This window comes from Lathamus discolor, chromosome 3, assembly GCF_037157495.1.
Source record: "Lathamus discolor isolate bLatDis1 chromosome 3, bLatDis1.hap1, whole genome shotgun sequence".
Lineage (NCBI taxonomy): Eukaryota > Metazoa > Chordata > Aves > Psittaciformes > Psittacidae > Lathamus > Lathamus discolor.
In genome coordinates, this window is record NC_088886.1 from 26,204,949 (window position 1) to 26,231,596 (window position 26,648).

Below are 26,648 nucleotides of genomic sequence, written 5' to 3' on the forward strand. Positions count from 1 at the left end.
GTTGCCCTTCACTTATTTAAACTTCTTTCACATTTGCACAAAGGTTGCTGAACATTCATACTATAACATATAACAAGTACATTTTTCTTTAAAACAGCCTAGAATCTAGTTTCTATCACAAAGCTATCTTACACAGAAACCTGGGGTATAACTCTTATTTTTAAATTGAGAAAGTATGCAAATTATGCCCAACAAGCCAAGGAAAAGGCTTTTCTGGTCTAGTGTGCTGAATGGGGTCCTAGAACTAAAGACTTAACTCTTAAGCCCTCTGTGGTTGACAGGTGACAGGTTAGTTTATTGTTGGTTTCCAAGTCTTGCACACTGACCAGTTGAACTGGTGTAACTGACCGCTCCTTTAAAAGTTGTGGTTAACTATTTTGACAGACCAGGTGTCTTTTGGGGGGAGGTTGAATTTTTTGATTGCAGTGGGCTAGTCTTGACGTCAACACCTGAGCTCCTACTCAGCTGTTTGCTCACTCCCTGCAGCTGGGCAGGGAGAGAAAATAGGAGGAATGGGTGAGAAACCTTCCAGGTCAAGAAAAGACAGGGAAGTAACTTACCAATCACCACTGAGGGCAAAACAAGCTTGACTTAAGGAAAATTACTTTGTTGCCAATTAAAATAGATATTTAATTACTCATTCAGGTAGTGGGAAACAAGTATGAACACCTTTTGCTACCCTTTCCCAAGCTCAACTTCACTCATTTGTTTTCTCTTGAAAAGGGTGATACAGACCTCTGCTTTTCCTCCCCTTTCCTCTCCCCCTTCTCCTCCTCCTCCCTTGATAATCATTGGTTGAAATTTTTAAAGTTAAGGACTATAATTCTGTAAGGCACACATTGTTCCCCTATATTCTGACCTGCATGATGTGACTAATAATAATTAGTATTAGGTGTTTGGGGGGCATGGGGTGGAAATTGATAAAGTCCATAGATGGAAATTAGTCAGTACATATGAATATATGAGCTTTCCTTCTTGCTTCAGGTAATTAGTTGATGACCACAAGTATGCATAGATTGGTACCCCTAATTCCTTCTTAGAAGTGTACATTTGGATGTTGTGTAGAGGTGTATCCAGGTCTGTATCTGTGCTCCTTTAAACATCATGCTGATTGCGGCTTCAAGTGGTATCTTCTATTAAAAGATACATTATTACTCCGTTTGCTCAGGTTGATGTGGTAGCTGCATGTCATAGGACAGTAGGATCATAGGTGGAAGTAGTGAACTTCTATTATAATAGAAGTTAACATGGAATCTCTAGAAGACAGTAGAGACAGTATTTCAACAGAAAATATTTCAACAGGAAACACTGTTGACGGCATAATAACAACTGTTGTTTTTTCTTCTAGGTATTAAAATGGGTTGAAGAAGCTGTTCAAGCTTCCAAAGTGCATCTCTTGTCTACAGACCATTTGAAGATGGCTGTAAATACTTGGCAGATCCCTTTTGATCCAAGTCTGAAAGAGGTTACAGTGTCCTTGAGTGGTCCTTCACCAGCAATTGAAATTCATGATCCATTAGGTGAAGTAATTTATACCTTCTTTTGCAATAACAAAAAAAGGTGAATGAAAAAAAAAAAAAATCTCTACTGCCTCCAATAGGAGAACATTCTGAAACAGTTCCACATTCTGCAAACCAGTATCAATGTTTCAGGATATTTTAAATTTTATTTTTAAAATATAGAATCTTTGGGTATTTGCACTACTGACATTTAAGTTAATCCAGGAGTTCCAACTCTTTGACTTGGAGGAAATTGGAAATCTCTCTGTTCTGACCACTTCATTTCATCTCCATCTACTTTCTTACTGCTTTTCCTTGTATTCCAAATTTCTGGACACTTTTGTTTTTCATGTATTTATGCAGTCACTGAACCATCGTTTAAGGGTTATACATGATGGTTGTATTTTATGTGGTGAAAGGTTCTTTGAACCCTAATCAGACCCTGTCTTGTGTCCACCTCTAGCTGAACCATGTGTGAGAATGCAATGGCAGAATCGGATATTAATTTGTAATTGAAGGCATTTTTTTAACAAATCTACTGTTTGTCGTTATGTTGATGCTTTAGGAACCTGGAACAGGAAATAAATACAGATCATACTTTATCTTCTCTGAATGGCTGTTGGCTAAGGTTATAGCTTAAGTTTTGTTATCTTCGAAATATTTTATGCATTAAATGAGTTCCCTGCAATATAACCTGGTCTGCCCTCCACTGAGGCATTCTTGTTTGTTTTCAGGAAAGAAATTTGCTTATACTGTGTCTCTTCAAACCATGATAATGCACAATCCTGGGTGCAACTGTCAAGCTTAGCTGAAGTTGACCCCATCTGTATGTTTTCCTTAGCTGAAGTTGACACCTCATCTGTATGTTTTCCTTTCTTATTGGTCAGATCCGTGCACATAAATCCACATAGTTTCACTGAAGTTAGTTGGGGCATATCTAAAAAGGCCTTAAAAATTGATGGTGGGACATCCCATTCTCAACTTCAGCTTTCCCTTTAGTACTGATGGTACTTCATAGTTAGCCTTGAGGGAGAAAAATGCCTCTATAGAGAACCAGTTCCTGCATGCAACCATCATATATTAGTATGTACCGGTCTACGTATAAAGTGTGGTGCAGTATGAAAATTTCCACTCTTTAATGGATGTCTAACAGGCTGCTAATTCCCTGTGAAGATGTATGTATTCCTCCTGTTAGTCACAGGCTTATGCTCCTCTGCCAGGAGAACCTGGCTTGTCAGTATTTTTACTATGGAATTTATCTTGCTTGAAATAAGCCTGGAGGGTGGAAGAGTAAGTGGGCTGGCTGTTAGGTTAGGGCAAGTCTAAGATATCCTTCAGGGGAGTTTGCTTCTGTGTTTTTTCACTGAAAGTGGAGTATTTTCTCTGAATAAAACAAGTTATTTTTCTCACAGCTGGGTTTCCCACAGCTCTCTATTGCTGCAGGCTGTATCAATCTTCCCAAGTGAATGAAAAGAGTGAAAATAAATGAACATTTTTAATATTTTAGCAAAGTATTACAAGGAATTTTGACCGTTGTAAATTGTCATTCACTGCTAAATAGGAAGTCAAGTATCAAAAATGCATCAGTACAGAACAATAATACTGTAGTTACTCCCTGTTGTGGTTTGTTTTGTTGTTTTTTTTTTAGGCAAGCAGATCAGTAAAGGATCAGGACTGAATGAATTGCTAAATATCCACAACTCTGCAAAGGTAGTAAATGTCAAAGATCCAGAGCCTGGAACATGGACAATTAAGGTAAAATTATTGCAGAAATCATGTATAACTTGTCCTGTAGCTTAAAAGAGGTTGTATACCGATTGACTACGTTTAACATAGATACTCATATTCTTTCTGACATGTATGTTGTGACCTATTTAGAAGGCAGTAGTACACAACCCTTATCAACATAGTAACATACTAGATATTACTATCTCTACATCAAATTCTTGGGCCATTCTTTCCTTTGGATGGCAAGAAGATGAAGCGAGCACCGAAATTCTGGACTCTAGTGTAGAGGGAGTGGGCACTTTGGTAGGGTCTTTGCTATGTGTAACATGTTTGGAAGATGGGGAGAGGGAGATGATGTGCACTTTTCAGGCCAGAGATTACATCAGTAGGTTCTCAAAGTCAATAAGTATACATTCAATTTGAAATCCTTATCAGTAAAGTATTTAAATACTACAGTATGGTAAATCAACTTGTTCTTGTGAGAGCTATCCTAGCACATAGAGTTGCAGAATGCACCCTAAAGGAACTGGAAAATTTAAGAAGTTAAGATCAAAATGATCAGGAGCTATACCCAACAGGAAAGAATCATGAACTCTGCTGAAATGATCTTATTGAAACTGACTGTGGTGACCCCTAGATTAAGCTCCCTGTGTGAAAGGTTGCTACTCCTACAACAGAATGTAGGAGAATTCCTTGAGTTTTGCTGAAGGATCCTTACACTGGTCACAATTAATATGTACTGAAAGAGATGAAGAGCAATCGTACCTGCTGGTTGTGACAGTTGTAGCAATCAACCAGCTCCTGGTTAATGATAGATTAACATACTTGCTTCTGTAATGAAAGAACAAAATATCTTAGTGAGTAAAGGGCCACTTGGAACTATGGTTCTAGAGGATTTTCTCTGGGTAGCAGTGCTAGTTCAAATGTTTGCTGTTGGACACGAGTGCTGTATTATGGTTGTGAGGCATGTGGTGAAAACGTGTAAAGGCAATAACCTCCAAAAATGCTTATGGCCTGCTGCTACACAAAAGAGAGTGCGGCTATGAGCTGAAGCTAGTGTAGCTAATGACTCTACCATTCATAGATCAGTAAATGTATGCATAAAACAGGTGGATTGTTTAGACTACCCTTAACCCTAATTTAGCAGAGATTCAAGTTAATACAGTTTAGCAGGCCAAAACCTTGCATACCTGAAACCGTAACGGGAAAAAGGGATGAGCAAGAGCACTCTTATTATAATATAGTAAATTCTGAGACACCTTAAAATCTGTGCAAGGCTTAACTGTTTATGTAGAAATCACAGTTGTTAACTATGTTTTGTGGACAAATTATCTTCAAAAAAATGCAGTTGAATCTGTACATTGAGCTGGTTTGTAGGGGATAGCATGTTGTGACACAGGTGCTTAGGTTGGGGGAGAGGAAGGAATGCATTATGAACAAGGGTAAAGCAGTTGATGTCATCTACCAGGACTTGTGCAAAGCATTTGACACTGTCCCACACAACATCCTTCTCTCTAAATTGGAGAGATATCAATTTGATGGATGGACCACTCGGTGGATAAAGAACTGGCTGGCTGGCCGCACACAAAGAGTTGTGATCAATGGCTCCATGTCCGTCTGGAGACTGGTAACAAGTGGTGTCCCTCAGGGACCGGTGTTGGGACCGGTCTTACTTAACATCTTCACCGCTGACATGGACAGTGGGATTGAGTGCGCCCTCAGCAAGTTTGTCAATGACACCAATCTATGTCGTTCGGTTGATACGCTGGAGGGAAGGGATGCCATCCAGAGGGACCTTGACACGCTTGTGAGGTGGGCTGATGCCAACCTTATTAAGTTCAACCATGACAAGTGCAAGGTCCTACACCTGGGTCGGAGCAATCCCAGGCACAGCTACAGATTGGGCAAAGAAGAGATTCAGAGCAGCGCTGTGGAGAAGGACTTGGGGGTGCTGGTCAATGAGAAAATGAACATGAGCTGGCAGTGTGCGCTCGCAGCCCAGAAAGCCAACCGTATCCTGGGTTGCATCAAAAGGAGCGTGACCAGCAGGTCGAAGGAGGTGAACCTGTTGTGAGACCTCACCTGGAGTATTGTGTTCAGTTCTGGTGTCCTCAATATAAAAAGGACATGGAACTGTTGGAACAAGTCCAGAGGAGGGCCACGAGGATGATCAGGGGACTGGAGCACCTCCCGTATGAAGACAGGCTGAGGAAGTTGGGTCTGTTCAGCCTGGTGAAGAGAAGGCTGCATGGAGACCTCATAGCAGCCTTCCAGTACCTGAAGGGGGCCTATAGGGATGCTGCGGAGGGACTTTTTGTCATGGACTGTAGTGACATGACAAGGGGTAATGGGTTAAAACTTAAACAGGGGAAGTTTAGACTGGATATAAGGAGGAAATTCTTTCCTGTTAGGGTGGTGAGACACTGGAATCGGTTGCCCAGGGAGGTTGTGAGTGCTCCATCCCTGGCGGTGTTCAAGGCCAGGTTGGGTGAAGCCTTGTGTGGGATGATTTAGTATGAGGTGTCCCTGCCTATGGCAGGGAGGCTGGAACTAGATGATCTTGAGGTCCTTTCCAATCCTAACTATTCTATGATTCTATGATTCTATGAACTACAAGTTTTCGTGTAATCTTTTCAACTCTTCTGTGTCTGTGACCTAAATTGACTCATGCTTTGTCTTATTGTTATATAATTTTTATGTAGGTAAAGAACCATGATCCCAGCTTTCCTAAATTGACGTGGAAAAAAATCATACTGGTATAGGTCCCTTCCAACTGTACTACTCTATTCTAGAAATCTAAATACTATAACATCATTTTTGAGGAGGAAGTCAACTGTGTAAGGTACCTTCATAGCCACATTCACAATGAGGTATACTGAATGGATGCATGCTGCACAGGGCTGTGTCCATGACATAAGCACAGAGGGAATTTGAAAATTATTATTAATTCAAATACAGCACTGTAGGGACCTATTGATACTGTTGCAGAACTGGAGCTAGAAAGCATGTTGAGCACAGCAACTCTATAGAGAATTGGTTGGATGTCTGACAATGATTCTAGGACCAGAAAAGCTGAAAAACCTGGTACAGAGGTAGCCTGGTGGTCTAGTAACATCAAACGTATTGGGAACTGAGAGAACTTCTCCTACAGTCAGTTCCTCAGTATTCAACTGCATATCTTGTTGGAGTCCTTTAGGTTAAGCATGTAATCCAGCAAACATTCAGTGCCCTGCAACACAGAGAAACAGAGTGCAGAAAAATCAAAAGCCCAGTGTGATCTCTTTCTGGCCCTGCGTGGCTGTTGCTAAGCCGAAACCTTTTTGGATGTGAGCTGAGCCATGTGGAACTACTTGTGTATGCCTGCGCTGTGTCGCCCAAATTTCTGAATTCCAGTAATTGCTGGAAGAGGAGCTTGTCACTCTTTTAGGCTCAGTGTGTAATACCTTTCAGTGCTAATAAGGTCTTAAAAAGCTGAGCCTGGCACTCACCATGGTGCAAACTGCCAAGTGGCTCAGCTGGAAGCAGGCCAGCATGCTCAGGTAGATGCAAACCAGTCCTGGCTTAGCTGCTCCTGCAGTGGGGGCTTTTAATTTTTTTGGTTTTGTTTTTCTAAAATCAGCATAATGCTGTCTTCAGTTCTGTGGAGAATAAGGCATTCAAATGTAAGCGTTTTGGGTTAAAAAATACCCCCCAAAAACAGTATGGAAAACAGTTGAAATATTGTAATTACGAGTAAACCAGGTATTAATTAGGCTTGTGCAAAGAGCTTATATAGAAATTTGTCACTGGAAGTGCAAGAAGTTATCATTCTAGTATGATAACAAATCATGGTGAGCTAAACAGCACTAGCCACTGCTAAATCAACTGGAGAATTATAAATCCAAGAAGATTCCACCGTAATCCCCAAGCAAGCGTTGGTGCTATTTCAGTGCTCAGTGAATTCTTTAAATCACAGCTTTGAGTAATATAAAATGCACAGTATGCAGTCTGATTGCCTCCTGCGCTGCAGAACACCTCTAGTTGCCTTGAGGTATTAGAATTACAAGGACATCAAATATGGGCATGTATTTTTTTAGCTAAGTTTTCCGTCCAGGTCTGCTTCATTACTGCTTTTCTGAGGTGAAAGGCTACCCAAGTAGAAGCAAATATAGGTTGTTTTAATCAGGTAGACATCAATTTGTCACACTGTCTAAATGGCTGTTCCTAGAGAGCTAGTTACAAGAAACAACTGTTTAATATTCATATGCAGCTGTATCAGAGGTGATTACTAAATTGAAGAAATTGTGTATTTGAGAATGGATCAGATAATATGCTTTAGACAGATAAATCTCAGTGGAATTATTTTATTTTAATACTGATTTTGTTTCATATTGCAAGTCTTGTGTGCTGTATCATCTCCCTGAACAAAATATCTGTGTAGGTTCTAATGCAGATTCGATCTTGGAATAATATAGCTTAGATATCACTCTTCACAGCCTCTTCACTCTTACTACACTTCCCCCCCTCACACCCACCATTCCCCCAGCTTTGAAATTGTCCATGGTTTTGTCGTTGTTAAGTCCGTAAAAATCTGTGGTGGGTTTTTTTTTGGGTGGTGGCTGTGTTTGTTTTGGCTTCTCCCCTTCCCAACACTCTAAGGGTCCCTGTGCACTCTTGGCAAGTAGCAACTGTCCTTTTTCTTTCTCAGCACAGAATGATAGAAAGTAACATAAAGATAAATCAAAATAATTGTAAAATTGAGGACTTGCATAAAAGCAATTGTACCCTTAAACAACATAAAGCTAAGCATTTTCAAGAGTGGGTGGACAGGTGGGGGTTGTTTGTGATTATCCCACACACACCTCCTTCCCACCCCACCATTAAACCAGAATGATGAGCTGGAGGTGGAGAGTGGAGATGAGAAGTACTTATGTATCCTGTGCTTTCCAAATGAGACCTTGGCCAGGAAAGAAATGAATCATTAATATACGGTATTGATTAAAGCTTTTCTTTTTTCATGAAATGCAGTCCTTATGATGTCTGTACATCCCTCATGGGTAAAATCAGCTTTGTGTATGTTTAAAAAGGGAGCTCACTAATAAATGAAAGGGTAAGATGAATTATCGTAGTACTGGAAAGAAATTATTTATATATATTATCAGCAAAAATTTTACACTAATTTTTGTTGACTTGTGTTTCACTTACTGTTTCATAGTATACTTCATAATGGTCAAAATCCTAATTCTATAGTCTTTCATTACAGCAGCAAGCATGTGACAAGTGGTTGTTGCTCTTGTGTATTTGTGGTGTGATTTATCCCTGAGACAAATTGCATCTTTTTGCTGACACTACAATTGTAGGGTCCAGTATCTAAAAGTAAAACTTTAATAAAGGCATTTTTACTTACAACGTTTGACATAAGCCTCTTTTCTATCTTTTGGGGGTTTTTTAATGAAAGCTGACTTCTATCTACTGAACCCAGTGGCTGAATCAGAAACTCTGCAACTCCTGAAATGCTGATTATGCACATGGTCTTTCGATCTGTTGCTTTTTCAGACCTCGAGCAGTGGAAGGCACTCTGTTCGGATCACAGGTCTCAGCACTATTGACTTTCGAGCTGGGTTTTCTAGAAAGCCAACATTAGACTTCAAAAACACATCCAGCAGGCCAGTGCAAGGTTCGTTTCCATTTTAGTCCATGGTAAACAATATACATTTTTGGGCCCATGAAGTGAGGTAGAACTCTGTAATGGTCTCTCTGGTGAACTTTAAATTTGGGGCTACTGTTGGTTGGTTCTTGGGACTTGACTAAGATAGCACAGCCAACATTCCTGTTTTATCATACTACAGTATAATTTTCTATTAGCTTCCCCCCCCCCCCCCCAAAAAAAAAAAAAAAGAATCTGGGTATTTTTAGCTATGAAAGCTTCCAAATTGCCACGCTATTTCTCTTTTGGAGCTTCAGAAAAAATGGCTCTGAGGCACAGTGAGGAGTTAATAAAGAGGCTGCTATTTGAGAAACACCTGTAGGAAACCAGTAATTTAAACCCTAATCAGTGCTGTGTCTCTTGACAGCTAATAAGCAGAGCACAGCTTAGGTTTTTGCTGCTTAGTATGTAAGAGTTGAAGCTAAATGGTGCATTCATGGGGTAGTGAGCCATATGTATGGAATTTAAGTCTTTATTTTTCATTATTTATTTTTTTTAGCACTTAAAATAGCATGTTTCTGTTTTTCTAGGGATTCCTACCTTCGTGCTTCTAAATACCACGGGGATCTTTCTTCCAGCTAGAGTAGACAGACTGGAACTTCTGAGTATTACAGGGGAACTTCTTAAGACCTTGCCTGTGAAATACTATCCTGACAGAAAGCCCTATGGACTGTGGAATATTTCTGACTTCATTCCACCAGATGAAGCCTTTTTTGTTAAAATAATGGGCTATGACAAGAATGATTATCTTTTTCAGAGAGTTTCAAGTGTTTCATTTTCTAGTATAACTCCTGGTAAGAGATTTTAGCCTGTCTTGAATTTATATTTCTCATATCTGAATCAGTTAAAATTGATATCTGGTATTTATTTTTTTTTTTTCAGACATACAAGTACTTTCTGTGCTGTTTCCTCCCAGTGTTCTATCTCTACATTGTGATGGACAAGCTAATGTTGTTATTTAGTAGCTATAACTTGGTCAAAAGCTGAATTTTCCTTTAATAAAAGGAAAAGATACAGTATATGTTCATAACCACCAATAATCTTTTGGGGAATATTTTCTTTCTTTAGATGCTCCAAAAGTTACAATGCCCACCAAGACTCCAGGGTATTATTTACAACCAGGGTCTGTTCCTTGCCATGTAGAAAGTCTTATACCTTTTACTCAGCGTTTTACTAAAAGTGGAGTAAAATTAGGAGTGGATCAGTTCTTTAAGTAAGTATTGATTTTATTTTTTGTTTCTTTTTTCCCCAATGTTGTTTTGTTTCTGATTTATAGTCTATGATTGCCATTTATTATTTACTGTTCTATACTGCTTATATCCTGTTATTTGCATTGTTATTTTTGCTGATATTCATTATGGAGGATGTATATATGTGTGTTTCAGGAGGGTGTACACTACGTATTGATGATGAGAACTTATTGTTCTAGCCAAAATCCCTCTCAAATGTGTATTCTTAAATTGTGATAAACTGTAATTTGTATTTATATTTCTTAAAAGTTTTGTAAAGTAGCATGGTAGCTAGTTTTGTTGGTGTTTTGCTTTTTTGTCTTTTTCTTTGGAGCACACCACCACTCCCATCCCGCTGATGCACAGATAATTATGTAACACACATTCTAGCATTCAGTAGCAGGTACATGACTACCAAAATAAATATATTGAGACACTCCTTTGTACACTGGCAGTGTGAATACTGCAGGTTTTTTTAATTATTATTTTTAATGAGGTGCCATTTACATTTAGTCATTCCCAGCACACACTTAAGCAGCTAACTCCATTTTATAGTTATCAAAACATCCACTTCTATTCCTTGCTTTTCACATATCTGGCACCTTTATGATTATGCTGCTTTTTTCATTTTTGTATTACAGACCAGGTGAATGAACAGATTATCCGAGTTATTTTAATAAAATATATCTCAAGCCAAGTATTATCGATCCCATTTAAATAGGTTCCTATTTGTCTTGTCTGTGTTTTCTTAGTATTGAAGTTGCATATAGGACTTGTCCAGCTTATTAGTTTAATGCAGATTTGAGCTGTATTATTGAGTTTGAGTTTTGGTGACAAGATGTCTTCTTCACTCAATTTTTGTTGTTTTTTTTTTTTATATACATATTTGAGAAGTAAATGGTTTGTATGTTGAGTATTATTGCTCTGTCTTAACAGCTGACTATGTGAAAATACTGTTCAGATGAATATTGATTGTGTTCTTGAAGTGAACATACCCAGAATTTGGTATTTTGTTTTTTTTTTTTTTTTCTATTTTGATTTCAGAGTTACCATGAGCTGTAGTAATAATTGCTAATTTTAAATGAGTAACATATATAGGGGAAAAAAATCTCTAAAATTGCAGCAGCTAAATTTGCAGTTGATTAACAGCCTAGTGCATTTCTGAGAAGTCTGATTTAGGTGACCAAAAGCAGTAGTAAGCATCTCATTCCAGTGAGAAACCAGTGGGAACTGAGCACTAATATGTCTTTAATATCCATGGATTTTAAAATGCATTGTAAATGGCAGATCACACCCACCTTGCAGAGGTCAGAATCAGAAAAGTAATGTATGAAATTCTGACAAGAAAGGCAATCCATGTAGTCAATTAAAATAATAACTATAAAAATAATTAGAAAGCCCCACTCTGAATCAACTGATATTTGTGGTTGTTAGTCAAGTCCAGTATCCACTTTGCTAAACCATGCAGGACATATTCCTCCAAACTGTGTGTTAACTAGTGCAGTACAAGTGAATGTGATGTTTTAGTTCAATCATCTGAGCCACAGCCTGCTGCTGGTACCCTCCCAGGTGAAAATGTGATACGGAGTTTGGTGGTTTATGGTGACCAAGAGGTGAGGTTAGCTATGACATGAATGTCACTGTGCTCTCTGCCAGTGTTTATACAGCTACTAATAGAATCATCGAATAGTTAGGGCTGGAAACGATCTTAAGATCATGTAGTTCCAACCCCCCTGCCATGGGCCAGGAACACTTGATGGTAAACCATGTCACTCAAGGCTTTGTCCAATCTGGCCTTGGACAAATAACTGGGATGCAACTTGGCTAAGCAGGCATGTTTGTATTTTCCAAACCGACTAGGTAAACACCTTGATCAGTAAGTTCCATATATTGTAAAGTGATTTGGGTAAATAAAGGACTTTGCTGCTGAGTTGTCCCAATAATAAATGTTACAAAGAGCTGTGTGCAGTTACTGCTTTTTAGAGTCGGTGGCAAAGTGTGCAGCAGATGCCCTGAGGTGTGTTTGTCATTGCTGCTATTGTTGCATCTAAATTGTATATCTATTTTCTAATAGACCACTGCAGGTCTGAGTTTGCCAAGCTTTTCCACTGGACACATTTCCTTTAATGCTTCTACTCTCAAGGCTTCCACGTTAGACATCTGGTGAATAGCAAAAGTCAGGAATGAAGAATAGGATTACATAACTTCGTTTTTAATATACATTCCATGAAAAAGAAATTTCTTTGTTTTTACTTGGATGAAACATTACTTTAATCTTTAGTGTTGGCAGTTATTGCCATGTCCATTTGCTGTCACTGCATTGTAAGAAGTCATAGATTTGATCTATGATATATTATGTTATCTAGGATAAGTCTGAAGTAAGAGAGAATAAGCAGGAAGCTATTTAAGGTTACTATATAATGTTTTCATTTATGATGTAGTTGGATTGTCTGTCTTATGGTGCTACAGCATTGAGCTTTCATGCGTATTCCGAGTCTCTTTCTCTTGTTCTTTTTATATCCTTTAAGGATTTGATTTATCTATCTATTCAGACAAACAAAAGAGGCTTAAAGGGTTCATTAATTCCGTGTTTTCCCATAATGAAGCAATTACTTGCCAAAGCTATCATGGCTATTTTTGTTCTCATCAGTTTTGTTTATATGCCATAGCAACAGGCCACACGGAGTGCTGGGACACTGCAGAACAACCACTGTTTTTCCCATTTATGCCATTATCTGTGTGTCTGTTGCACCATTAGTTGTATAACATGTGGGTTTGAATCTTGAGAATCTGTAAGAGCATGTGTTTTTTAAGCACTTGTAACCACCAGTCAATGTAGTTATAATCTTATCTTCTTGGCTTTGACATTGTATGTGGTACATCATGGTATTGCCTCTCAGCTTGGCCTTGCAGTGTTATATTGAAAAGCTGCAAGTATTTACATAAATTCCTGTTACACTTCCTTGCTCACATTTCTTCCCTCATTTTCTGTCTTGAATTCATCAGTTCCGTGTTGTGCTGGTTTTTTGCATGACTAGGCAATCATTGTGCAGAATATTAGATGATCATAATTATTGCTGGTAATTAATTTCAGGGATGCAGCTGGCAGAGCACCAGTCAGAGTCATCTTCATATGGATACTTCACAATTTTTTGGATTGTAAATGTTTGTGATGGAGGTCGTCCTTGCAGTTTATAAAGTACAGAAATCTCTCTTGACGTAGTTACCTTGTAAGAGGGTAGATGCTTCCTCTCCACTGTATGAACCTAATAGTAGACTTGCATATGGGGGAAAGCAGATTGTAACTGGTAGAGGATGAGTCTCCTTTATGTGTAACCACCATATGTAACTTCGAGTTTGAGAAACTCGAGGATGAACCCTTGTTACTCTTACTAGTAAGAACCATTGGTTTAGTACACATACTGGCTCTAGGTAGGAACTTGTTGGTATTAAGGAAAGGTATTTTCTCAAGTAGTAAAATAACAAGTATGAGCAGCTGAGTGGCTACAGTTACAGTGGTTTTAGTTATTGTGTGATAACTATTGACATATGTCAAAGGCATGTTTGTAGATACGCGTGTAAGACATTCTGCCAAAACCTTTCTTAATACTTCTATACATTGTCAAGCTGTTTATGTCATGAAAATCTCCTGTGTCTATAGTCAGGGAACCAGGTTCTAGTACTTCTTTATTCTTTCAGGAATTTAGTGGTTATGCTTTTTTTTTTTTCCTTCAGAGAATCATCTAGTATGAGTTGGGAAATTGCCAAGGTCTCCTTGTCTGATGAAGGTTTTTATGAATGTATGGCAACTAGCAGTGCAGGAATTGGACGTGCACAGACATTTTTGGATGTATCAGGTGGGTAGTAGTCCATCCTTCTACACCAAAGTACATTGTGCTGGAGCACTTAACAGAGAGCAATGTCACTGAATAAGATAATTAAATTGTATTTAATAAAATATATATTAGTATGTTTAATATTTTCTCAACCATGTACACAAGTGTGCTGATTGTTTATTCAGCCTGTTTTAAATATTCCATTGCATATGTTTTGATTAATTCCCACTATCAGTTGTACTAGATATTGCCTGTAAAGAAGAAACTGAAATCTCAGATCTTGGTTATTTTCACTTTTATTTCAAGCTGTAGCAATTATACATTTACTTGATTGTATATATATATTATCTGATAAAGGAATAATTACTGAAGTTGCATTCGAAAATCTGGTGTATTTTTAAAAAACACAATTCATTAAATTATTTAAAATCTCTTATCTATTACCTTGAATTTTTAAAAAGTGAATAACTACGATGGAGGTAGAATTAAATGAGGAATAAATTGGGCTAATCAGGAAGAATATTTTGAATAAATGGTAATATTTAGTTGCTAGCCTTAAAATGGCCAACAGTCACTATCTATCTAATAGGTAATTTTTATTAACTTTCTTAAAAATTTATTTTAAAATGTTCCTACCTTCATAAAAATCTCAATTTAATGGACAATTACTGATAAATCTGGTCATCCACTTAGTATGAATTAGTGTGCCTTATATGTTAAAGCAGTTTCAAAGCATAAAGCACTGATTCTATACTTGTTAAGGGAGAGGTAATTTTTATTATGTAAGTTAATGACCTGCTCAGACTTGGAGCACTAACTGATTATTACCTAGTAATTATTACTGACAGTTAGTTGTGGCAAGAGAATCATTCCTGAAAAGTGAATAGTGTCGCCCTGATCAAGTTTTTGACATAAGAAGTTGGAGTGGGAGGAAGGGAGAGAGTTGGCCTTCTGTGAAGGCAAGTGTAAAGCTAAACTGCTTGTGTACCTGTCAGTCTGACCACTGGGAAACATGGATGCTGACTATTGCCTGCAGCTTAGGATGTTGGGAGTTTTAATTGCAGATCTGCTAGAAATGTTTCCCAAATTAAAACAACAGGCTTTACTTCACAAAGTTAATCCTTTATTCTGTCAGAGGAATTTGGTTTAATTAACTGTAAACCAAGATGCATTACAAACACAGATGGAGAAAACATAAAACCAGGCATGGTCTTGAACTGCTCCAGCAGACACTAGTGGCTTTCTGCAGGAAGATGACTTGCAGCAAAAATTAAGAAGAAAATCTTGTTTATGCATGTGGGTGGGTGGATGAAAACCTTGTCCGTACTATAGCAAATTTCGTCACTTCAGTTTTCACAGTTGCAATGTGGTCTCGGGGAAAGGGAAAAATTATTTGTTTTGAGAAAAAAATCTGTTCTGTATAGCCTTCTGTTTGTTGATCAGACATCTGTCATGCAGAAGGGTAAACTACTGCTCTTGACTGGGGAAAACAGTGGAGCTGAGTCAGTTTTAGTGGCAGTGAGGATAGTAGAGCTTAGAACGGCTGCTTGAATTCAGCCTTGAGGTTTTATATAATGGCCTGAAATTGAAGTCTTGTATTTTATCTCCTCTAGTAGCTAATTCAGGTTAGTTAACGCATATTATGAAGCACAGAATCATAAAACAATTTAGGCTGGAGGGACCTTCAGAAGATACCTAGTCTAACTCACAGCTCAAAGCAGAAGTAACATCTGAGCTTGATTGTACTTCTCGGGAATCTCTCAAATCAGACCCCCAAGGGGAGAGATTTCACAAGTTCCATGGGCAGCATTCAGTGCTTAACTACCCCCACTAGGAAAATATTTTGCATGTCTGGTCAGAATTTCCCCTGATGAGTATTATGTTATGACCACAGGCTCTCATCTTCTCCTTTTTTTTTTTTTTTTTTTTTTTTTTACCCCGAGAAGTAGTTGAAGAAGGTGGCTATGCCTTCACCTTCCCTTTTTCCAGGTAAAGTTGTTCCTCAGACTGCAGTGTTAACAAATCCAGTATCGTTGATTCCATTTAAGGCAAAGTCTGTAGCAATTCGGAGAAAACTCCAGGAACACACTTGCCAACAAAGTTTTCAAGCTGACAAGCAGGTATTCTTTATTGCAGCACCGGGAGACACGGGGAATAGCTCCTCCTAATGTGTGTCTCTCTGTGTTGCTACACAAGCCATCCTTATATAGTCCCTGGGCATACATACATTACATCATTTTCCAGAAAGTTCCCCGCATGCGTACAGAATTGTGGTGGTGGTCTCTGAGGGTCGTTTACTTCTTCCAACAATCTTCATCACTTCTGGCAGCCTTTGGAGCACGCACAGTAGATACTCATACCAGTTTAATTTGTTCTTTAGCACCAGAGACATAATAATCCTCCTATCCTCCTACTTATCGGTTAGTTTAACTGTAGCCCATCCTGGACACCTGCCATTCCCACATACTCCTTATCCCTGTATCCTGTTCTTCTAGACTGTTTTTCTTAAAACTATGTCAACTATAACAATTTATCTTGTACAAGAATGCTCAGTATGTTCTCTAGCTGCACTCTATTTTTTTTTTGATGTATTATGCACCTCGGTAATTTTCCATTGCTATTGTTGCAAAGCCATCAAACTTAACATTACTTAAAACTGATTCTAAAGGTTTATATATTCCATTTTGTAATTTTGTGCCCCCCTTGTCTCAGTAGAGAAATGGCCCTCTTAGACCATGTGGTAAATTTGAGAAGAGGAACCTCCTTTTAGTCATGTAAAGTACTCAAGTAGAATGGAACAGTAACACCACTAATGTCCTAACTCTAAAGCCCTACTTTATATTTGGGCTACAAAAATCCTTTAGGTGGGCAGTATTCCTATATGGTTGTTTCAAATCATGCTTTGGAGGACAAGAAATCTTATCTATTGCCCCAGAAATTGTGGACATAAAGATTCTTTTCCTCGAAGTTACAACCATCTTCCTCCTCACAGAGGGATCAGAAAGAGAATCCAAACATTTTTTCATGTGATATTGGTAGGCCTTGAAAGTCAAGAGTGATGAGGGGAAAAAGTCGATAGAGCACTGAGAGATTGACTGAGATTGACTCATAATGTAAACATGAGCAATTAGGTCTATTTTGTGCCTTGCAGAGGATTAATGTGAGGGATTTGCTTTGAAATCCTTGTGTACAAATATTTGGAAGAAAATTACATGAAATGTCTGCTTTCAGCAAAGTAAACAGTCTTTTCAAGTATTCTTAGCTTGCCCATGTAACAGACAGTATATCACAGATAATCCATTTTGTCAACTGCTGTGTGAAAGGTATTGGAACTGTATCAACATTTCCTAGTTGCTGAAAAAACAAGCACTTGAGTTTGACTTCATCTTACTAATATTAAGTCTTTAACATGCCAAATGGCTTGTTAGCTTGTGCAGGGACCTTAACTGAAGTGCCAGTAAAGAAGTGCTCTAAATTCAGCTTAAGAGTTTGGTTGTGGGTTTGCTATGTCTGTGTACTATTGTGATAAGAGACTGGTGTAGCCTAAAAGATGTCATGCACAACCAGAGAGTGATTCAAAAAATGGGGATTTTAGTCCTGTACCGCCTTCATCTCTCTACAAGTTTAAGTAATTTGGTGGTATGCTTATGGAAAGCATTAGATTTGTCTTTTCTCCCAAACAAACCAAAACCTGAAGGGCAAGGGAGACACTCCATTCTCAGTAAGCAGGTGTACCTTTTCTTCGCTCTCCTCTGCATGTGTTGAAATGCACAGTTTCAGTACTAAGGGTGACTACTGTTAGGGACTGTGTGCTGTAGGGAAGCAGAGCTGCACACCCAGCATGCATAGTGCCAGAACAATTTGTTACTATGCAGAGATCTAGCTTGAAGCTTGTGAACCTCATCTGAGACCCCGCATGAGACCTAAATAAGCCGCAGTTATGGCTGCCTCTGAGAACAGGAGTAGCATTCACCGTTACTAAATACAGAATTTTTAATTCTCTGTTACCCTTGCTTTTCTTACGATAAATGTGCTTTAGTGTATATTGATAAAAATTTGATCTTGCTCTTACAGCTGTCTTATATCTGCTAAGGCATCCTACTCAGAATATTATTCATTGTAGATCTTTCTTTTCTCAAAAAACAGCCCCAGTCTGGGGAAAACCAAATGGGGGTGGGGAGGTGGGGGGTGGGAGTGAGAGAGTGAAGTATTTTTTACCTGTTGCAAAATCTCTGTATACTGTATTTATTGCCTCCCCTTTTCCTTATCTCATTTGACAAATTCCTTGATCGGATAAACTTAAAAGAACAGATGTTTCTCTCTCCTTTCATATTCTCTTGTAGAAATCATCAGGGAAAGAACTCAATAATGATGCTTAGAGCAGCTGTTAACTTGGTTTATTGTTACTATTAGAAGAGCTTGGTAGTAACATGTTTGTTTGTTTTTTTTTCATACACAAGCCTGTAAAAATCTAGTGTATGTTTAACTCAGATTCCACCATGTGTGGTCACACCTCAGAGATCAGACTCTGGGGCCCAGTGGTGGTTATTTTTCATCTGGTGTGATACAGTTTTGACCTTAATCAGATGTATTCTTGTGATGTCAGCTCCTGTCAGGTAGCTTAGCATCAGGGAATGAGGATGCTCCCCTGGTTCTGTTTCATGGCTTCAGAAATGTGAAATAAAACTCAAAATTAAACCTTCCCCCCCCCCCCCCCATACTGTACTTGATGTATCAAGAATCCACAAATGAAACAAAGGTTCTCAAATCTTTTTCTCTTATGACTTGGTCTTTATTCTTTTCTTCCTACACAGAACCTCCACCTGTGATTCAGGTTCCCAACAACGTTACAGTTGTCACTGGTGAAGGAGCTATCTTGACCTGCCTAACTTTAAGTGCAGTACGTTACAATCTTACCTGGCAGAGAAATGGCAGGGATGTAAGACTGAAGGAACCCCTGCGAATAAGGATGTTGAGTAACTTGTCTTTAGAGGTGAAGACTGTAAAGCTCATGGATGCTGGCGAGTACAGATGCATTGCTTCTAACGAGGGTGGATCTACCACAGCATCAGTTTTCCTTATAGTGCAAGGTAATAAGGAAACTGCATGTTAAATGTACTCTGTCATGGTTTATATTTTATTTGCATTGTGAGCTGTCCTCTTAGTAACTATTGATAAAACCACTTGGAGACTGACAGAACATCACTTTGCAAATGGCAATGGGAGTCACCAAACAGCACTAGTGCTTATTTTGCAAGACTGCTTTATGTTGTGTGTGTCTCATCTGTGATTTTATCCTTCTCCTTTAACTGTAATTCAACTGCTGTACAAGCGAATGGAGCCTGAAGTAGTTTTGTTGTTAGTGTCTCTTTCAGGGTAGAACACAGAAGTACCTACACATGCATGCACACACACACCACTATCCAATGTCTACAGCCTGCTTCTAAGTAGAGAAAACTTACAGGCTGGCTAGGTGGATTTTCAGGTTCCCTCCCCAACCCCCAGTGAAACTGTAACTATAGTTAATACACACTATGTGTGTGTAACTAAATTAGTAAAAGTTTCTGTATTAATCTTTATAACAGAATAATACTTCTAAGTTCTTCTATGTAATATGTTATTGTATCTGCTTTATAATGATGATGTATGAAGAGCTAATCATGATTTTATGAAGGACTAGTTTTTATGAATCCAAGGCCTTTAAAAATATGACAAAACTGCAAAAGGCAGTGTGCATGAGACCAAACAAGGTTTAGACTGGAGCTGTTGCTGCATACCAGGAAAAAATTGGAAAAAAAAAAAAGTATATATGCGGTAATTTTTCTTAGCAGATCTGTTTACAACTTGAAAGCACTGCAGGTTTTCTGTTTGCCTTGGTCAGGTGAAGATTTGAATCTTTGTTTCCTTATTACCTGTCTGTGGGTAAGAAGAAACTAAACTCAACGTTTTTGAAAATAAGAAAAACCCTATTCTGTCTACTTGAATGTGACTGACAGGATATTTGCTTGCTGATGATATTGGGTCATGTTCTTTGGGTAGTTTCATTAACTTTGCTGCTGTAATTCTAGTACTTTGTTAACTGAAAAACAGAATTGTGGAAAAAAGAAACATTCAATGGGATTGCTTGGCTTAAAGTCCTCCAAAACAGAAAAAGGTCAAAAGTGGAGTTATAGCACTTACTAACAGGATGTATTTTTTCTTACAGGAAAAGCATGTTGGTTTACCAAGGTGGAATTAAGTAGGTGTGCAATCAGTTATGTAGGACCTATTACAAAATATGGCAAGAATAAAGTGCTTCTTCATTGATCTCTTTGAGTTACCATTAGATGGCTTCAGCTGAGTTAAATTGTTAAAACAGAGTTAAAACTGACTCATTTCTAGCAAGGCTGAAGGGGGGAGGGGGAAGCCATAGGAAAAAAAAAAGTCAACCCCCCCCCAGCCCCCTCCATATATTTGGAAGACTTAGTTTTAAATTCTACAGGATTTTTCCATTAAGGTAGTCATTCAAGCATGTCAAAGGCAGCAACAGAAGCACCCCCCTCACTCATCTCTTCCTGAGATTTAGATTTTCCTCTCTAATGTCTGTAGACCAGCTGGGAGCTTCAACACTATGACTAAACTGCTTCTGGCAGGTTTTTAATAATAAAGCTAAATGAAGTTTACTGCTGCTACAGCAAAATACTGAGTTTCAAATCACTTATGTATGTAGCATTATTATATCAAATAGTTGTGAATTATGCTTTGGCTGGTACCGGTATTGTTACAGCTTTAAAACACATCAGGGAGAACACTCGAACATTTTAGACAGGCTTAGTTGACAGTCTGAGTTGTGTTTTCTTTCATTTATGATCAAAGATGCTTAGAACAGAATAAATAAGTAGGAAATGCTAAGATGCAGCTGAATGCAGATTTATGGAGTAGTGTCTCTATGGAAAAAAAAATTTACTGTCAACCTTTCAAATGGCTAATAGCAGAAGCTGAATTGTATCAGAATAGTTGGGTGCACAATTATTTGTGATAATTTTAATTTGCTTGGACAAGATGATTTCTGTCAGATTTCTGGAGGTACTTTGTGTGATTGTCATGTACAATACAAGTACAATAGTGCTTGTTAGTATCTAGAGGGGTATTCAAAAGAGCAGTTTATATTTGGCAGCAAAAGACTAAAGGGTGGTTATATGTAAGAAGCAAAAGCTTTATAGGGTTGTCAGTATTGACATCCTGAAGAGGAAATCTTGAAGTCTTGTTAGTTGATTGAGACGGATTCATGCTTTGTATAGTTGTAAGTCATTCAGAATGTCAAATTAAATTCGTATTGAAGCCCTTTATTATTGTTGGAACAGTTCCATATAGATCTCTGAATTTTGGATCATAAATGCTACTTTCATTCCGTTTTTCTTTCTGGAGTGGGAGTTAAGGCAGAGAACAAATGTTGGTAGCTCTAAAAATAACTTGGCATCTGTTTTACATGCTTAAGTGAATTGTAGTGAGCCCTTGTTTTGAAAGCTATCAGTTTGATGTTGCTGTTTGTGAAAGGGAACATTCATCTGATTTTTTTTTTTTTTTTTTTTTGCCAGCAGCTGAACAAATACAGACTGAAATCTTGAATAAGAGTTGATGATTTCTCCCAGTTGCATGTTCTGTGCTGAGGAGAACATAGTATACTAAGTAACTAATTGCTCCACGCTAATAATGAGCACAGGCGGATGAAGATCCCTTTGAAACTTCTGTCTATTTGTGGTCTGGTGGTATACTTCTCAGTCTGAAAAATCACTTAATGCAGCTTTATAAATTTCAAGGAATAAAAGCTTTTGAGCTGTCTAGGCTTGTATTGGTGCTTATTGAGTGCTATGACTAACTTCTAATGTAGACACTCAATTTTGGATGTTGTTAAATAGCTGCATCATATGAATTATTAAAGTCCTCCCACAGATTGGTCTTACATGGAAACAAATGAGTATTCACTATTTTTTTCACATACTTCATATCATTTCTCAGAAGCCTGGAGGAACATGTTGCAGCCATGTGAGGCTAGAGATTGCCCAGGAGCATGAAACATTATATATAAACTTTGCAATTATATGTTTCACACTGATGCATGAAAATCCATGAGCATGTGAAGTTTTTCTTCCAGTTTGTTACATTCTTGGAGGCAAAATGTGTGGTATATGCATATTTATCAGGTTGAATTAATATGGCATGTTTTGGTAGCTTGATTTTTTTCTTTTTTTTCTTGATGTTTTCATACACATAAGAAGTATAAATTTGTGGGAATTTTGAGGCATTTAGGCTTGGTTTTTTAAATTGAAATAATGGTATAATGTGTATACTAAAGGATTGATTTGTGGTGGGATTTTTGTTTCCTTTCCACTCCAAGAATTTCAAATACCCAATTAAAATTCAGATCCCTCAAATGTGGGAGATGCTAAATGTGAAGTATTGTTTTTTCATGTTTTCTGGTGTGAGTAAATACGAGTAGACAAGGAAGCACTTCTTTTAATGATTGCAACTGTCTTTTGCCTCTATAGCACAGCTGTATAGTATGTAGAAACTTCTATGTCTTTTGCCTGTGTTTATGTTGGTGATTAGGAGAGATGTTTGAGTTTAATAATCTCAGTATACAATGAATTCCAGCAGAAGATTAACAAGAAGTGAAGCAACACTAAATATTTGCTCTTACTGGGAGCCATCTAAGGTAATCAAGTGCCAGCTGTTGTGCATTGAGCTAATGATGAACAGCATGCAGGTCAGCATACAGTTCAGATCTATTTTTTTCTACAAGTAGAATAAAACCATACATACTGTAGCTGCTGTTCCATCCATAGTGGTTTTCCTTTGCCTGCTTATTTGCCAAATATTTAAAAATGTTTAAATGCAGTCAGGTATTGCCATCACAGCTGAAAGGCATTTTTAGTTATTGCTTACAAGTAGTGCTGTTAAATAATTCCATGAGCTGTGCTAGCCACTAAGCCCTGATGAAGTTTGCTAATGATACCAAACTGAGTGGGGGAGTAGATATTTTTGGAGAGCTACACTACAGGGTAACCTGGATAGGCTGCGAAAGTGGGCTAATAAGAACCTTATCAAGTTCAACAAAAACAAGTGTAAGATCTTGTGCAATCCAAGAGTGCAGCACAGGCTGAGATCTACCTGGCTGGGGAGCAGCTCTGTGGAAAGGGACCTGGTGGACAGCAAGCTCCATATAGGTGAACAGTGTGCTCCTGAGGCAAAGAAAGGTAACAGGATGCTGGGTTGCACCAACAAAGGTATCACCAGCAGAGATAAAAATGTCATTATCCCACTTGGTGCTTGTCATGCCACACCTGGAATTCTGTGTTCAGTTTTGGCACTCGCTTACAGAAAGGATATGGACAGTCTGGAGAGGGTCCAGGGCAGGGCCACAGAGATGGTCAAAGAACTGGGAAGCCTGCCGTGTGAGGAAAGTCTGAGAGAACTGCCTTTGTTTAGCCTTGAGTAAAGAAGGCTTAGAAGAGACCTTATTATCATGTTCCAGTATTTAGAGGGTGACTACAAAGAACATGGAGACTCCCTTTTTACAAGGAATCACATGGAAAAGGTCAGGGGTAATAAACCTCTAAGGTTATCTGCCACTCAGGAAAATTAATGGGTGTCACCGAGCTTCTTTGCCTTCTCAACGCAGCCACCATTGGTAAGAGGTTCTTTTATTTTTATTTTGTTTAGTGAAGGTGAACTGATGGGGAAAAAATGTTTGCACTTTAGGCAAATCATTGTTGTGGCCTGATTTGCATGAGTTGGCCTGGATTGTCTGGGAAGTTTTTTTGATAATATTCCCGAGGTAAGGTTATCTACAGATCAGTTCAAAAGCAGAAAAAACTCTCATCCATTTAGAAATACCTTTAATTTTTCTGTTTCTTTTAGATGAATTGTCGCAAATTCAAATAAATAATTGATGATTGAGGTTTCGTATTTTTTATAGTATTCAGATTGTCATAGGATGAGTTCTTACTCCAAAGAATTTAAGTCCTAACTTGATGAAAGATAAAACAATTAAGTTATTAAACAGGAAATTAGTGTCATGTTTTGTAATTTCTGTTATTTGATTTCTTGCTCATTATTTTCTTGCTGCTTTCTCACAAATGTAGGCAAGTATTGCTACAAGGAGTTTTGGAGGAGTAGAACTATAACATTTTTAGAAATTGGTATTTCTAGATGTCTTCTGACCTACACAGACCTCTGGTTCAATGCCATGTACCATACGGATCTCTTGGAAACTAGCTTCTTGCAGGATATTTGATCTCTGTTATTGTAACAGCTAATAAAAAGCACAAGGAAATAATTAAACTATTAAATATTGTATTTCTTGCTGTAAGAAAGGTGTTGGATTTGTGATCCTTCCGGGGGCATTCAGTCCTCGCTAATACATACGAATATAAACAGGTTAAATTTACACTTCAACAAAGTGAGCTGTCTCTCTATCATGTGAAGATAGGGATACTTCCGCTGAGAAAACCCACAAAGTTTCAGAGGTTGAAGTCCCCTATTTCACATTCTATAAAGCACTAGTTTTCAGCAATATTTCTTTATCTACAGCGTGCCAGTGCTTGCTGCTCTGCTGGAGCAGGAAGCCTGGCTTTTTCGTTTTCCCTTGTAAAGATGTTCAAGTATTTTTTCCTGAATCTACCAAATTCTACGGCTGAGTACAAGTCTTGAGATAGTGACATGAAGAGGAAGGAGCCCATTTCCTTTCCTTCTGAAGGGAGGTGATTGTAAAGGCTGAGTGTATGGTGTGTAGGATGTCAGCTTTCTTTATGGCCTCTTGATGACAGCTGAAGAATACTTACTGGGTGCTTCATTTTTCCTGGTAGAGTCTGCATGTGGTGAGTGAATGCCAACTTAAAGGAAGTGAAGGGAGATTATGGAAAATGAGACTCTGACTGAAGTATATCTGCATGTCTTTTGGGGAGCAGTTCTTTTGACTATAGGGAGAAACTGGGTGGTCCTTCCCCTATGTCTTTCACAGTGCATGTACATTCTTAGTGCTGGGGTGGATGCTGTATAGTATATTACAGCAGATCAACTTGCCCTACCCTGTGGTAACAAAGAGTGCTATTGACATAGGTGAAATCGCAGCTTGTGCATACTCTCCAGCTGAACAACAAGATCACAATAATGTTTCCCCTCCAGCTTTGAGGAGAGTCTCACAAAAGCAACCATTAATGCTACTGCTGTGTCTTGTTTACCTGAGCAGTAATACCATAAGCATACCAACACCATAACCTGAGAGTTTACCATATGCAGATCTTTTTGTGATTTGTTGTGCAGCATCACCTTTGTAGATTGCCAGGGATGATGCAGGATGGCACACCTTGCACTTCTGCATAGTTGAGGATGGATTGAGAAGGAGATCAGTGAGAGCGTGGCAGCTAAATGAGACAGCTGGCAAGAGAATGAAGCAAGATAATAAGGTCCAAAGACAATATTTCTTTTCAGTTAGGGTTGCTTGGTTGATGCCAAAGCACTGATGAATGTGACTGGCTGATTAATGTTGAAGGCTACTTTTTGTTTATCCCTATTGAATGTTTCAATCATTATTCATGCTGTAAGAAATCTGTTCTCAGCTTGCTATTCAAACAGGAGCCTTTGTCATTTTTTCTGTTTATGTGCAACTTCTACACTTCTTTGATTTGGCTTGTGAGCAAAGTATAAAACTGAATATTAATTCCAATGCATATTGCTAAAGGGTGACTTAAACTTACTAGAAATTGGATGAATGGATGATTCCTTTTCTGAATTTAATGATAGGTTATATGTAATTGTGTTGTTACTTCATAACTTAGGATATAATGTGAATTTTGTGCCTGATCTGACATCAAAGTGGAAATCTACACTCTGGGAGAAATTCTGCATAGCCTCAGTCTTCTGTCTCACCTGCTGACATATGTTAATAGCTATCATAATGAGAGAGTTGGATATTTTTTTTCTCCCCTGTGCTTTCCCAGTATGCAATCTTGACACTAACACAGTGTAGGTTTTTAGACAGTTAGAGATCAAAGCCATTTGCTTCCATTTGTATCTTTTCCATGTGGAAAAACTAAGGCATATCCATAAAACAATACCACAAGACTTTGTAGACATTGTTGTGGTCACACAGAACATCAGTCAGAAAAGGATTAGTTTTTCACATTAACGCTACAGTTCCTATATCATTAAAAGTATGGCTTTGTGATAAGCATCTGCTCTTGCAGAATCTTGATAGATAGCTGCAAAAGTAGGTCAATTCAGACCCTTTTAATTGATGCTAACAAGAATGGGTTGTTACTATAGAAAACTGTTAGTGAGCAGGCTGGACACAGAGATGGGGCTGTATCTATTCCTTGCCATTATCTGTGTGCATGTAGCTGTTCTTATTTAGTCTTAGTTAATGAACTATGTGTCAGTTAACGTCATTCACTTTTCCAAAAATGCTGTTAGTGTAAAAGGCAAAAAAGAATCTTAGGGGTGAGCACAAAAACGTTGGTATAAGTAATGATTCAGTCAAATATCATCTGCAGGGTAGCTTTTTGGGAAATACTTCTGTTAAAGAAAAAAAAAAAGCTTGCATAAAGTATTGGAAAAAACATTGGCAATGGCTGTGTTTTCTGCTAATAAAGAGTGATTTTATTTTTTTTTTAATGTTGTATGAAATAAA

The 26,648-nt window shown here is 38.2% G+C and overlaps 1 protein-coding gene across 1 annotated transcript in view; it reads left to right on the top strand.

Moving 5' to 3' along the window:
* HMCN1 (hemicentin 1) overlaps positions 1-26,648 on the top strand; it is a 196,023-nt gene that overhangs the window by 49,288 nt on the left and 120,087 nt on the right. Inside the window, exons 5-11 of the mRNA XM_065674233.1 lie at positions 1,349-1,520; positions 3,148-3,254; positions 8,763-8,883; positions 9,444-9,707; positions 9,982-10,126; positions 13,878-13,999; positions 18,793-19,068. Of these exons, the coding sequence (XP_065530305.1) occupies positions 1,349-1,520; positions 3,148-3,254; positions 8,763-8,883; positions 9,444-9,707; positions 9,982-10,126; positions 13,878-13,999; positions 18,793-19,068 (1,207 nt within the window). The remainder of the gene's footprint in view (positions 1-1,348; positions 1,521-3,147; positions 3,255-8,762; positions 8,884-9,443; positions 9,708-9,981; positions 10,127-13,877; positions 14,000-18,792; positions 19,069-26,648) is intronic.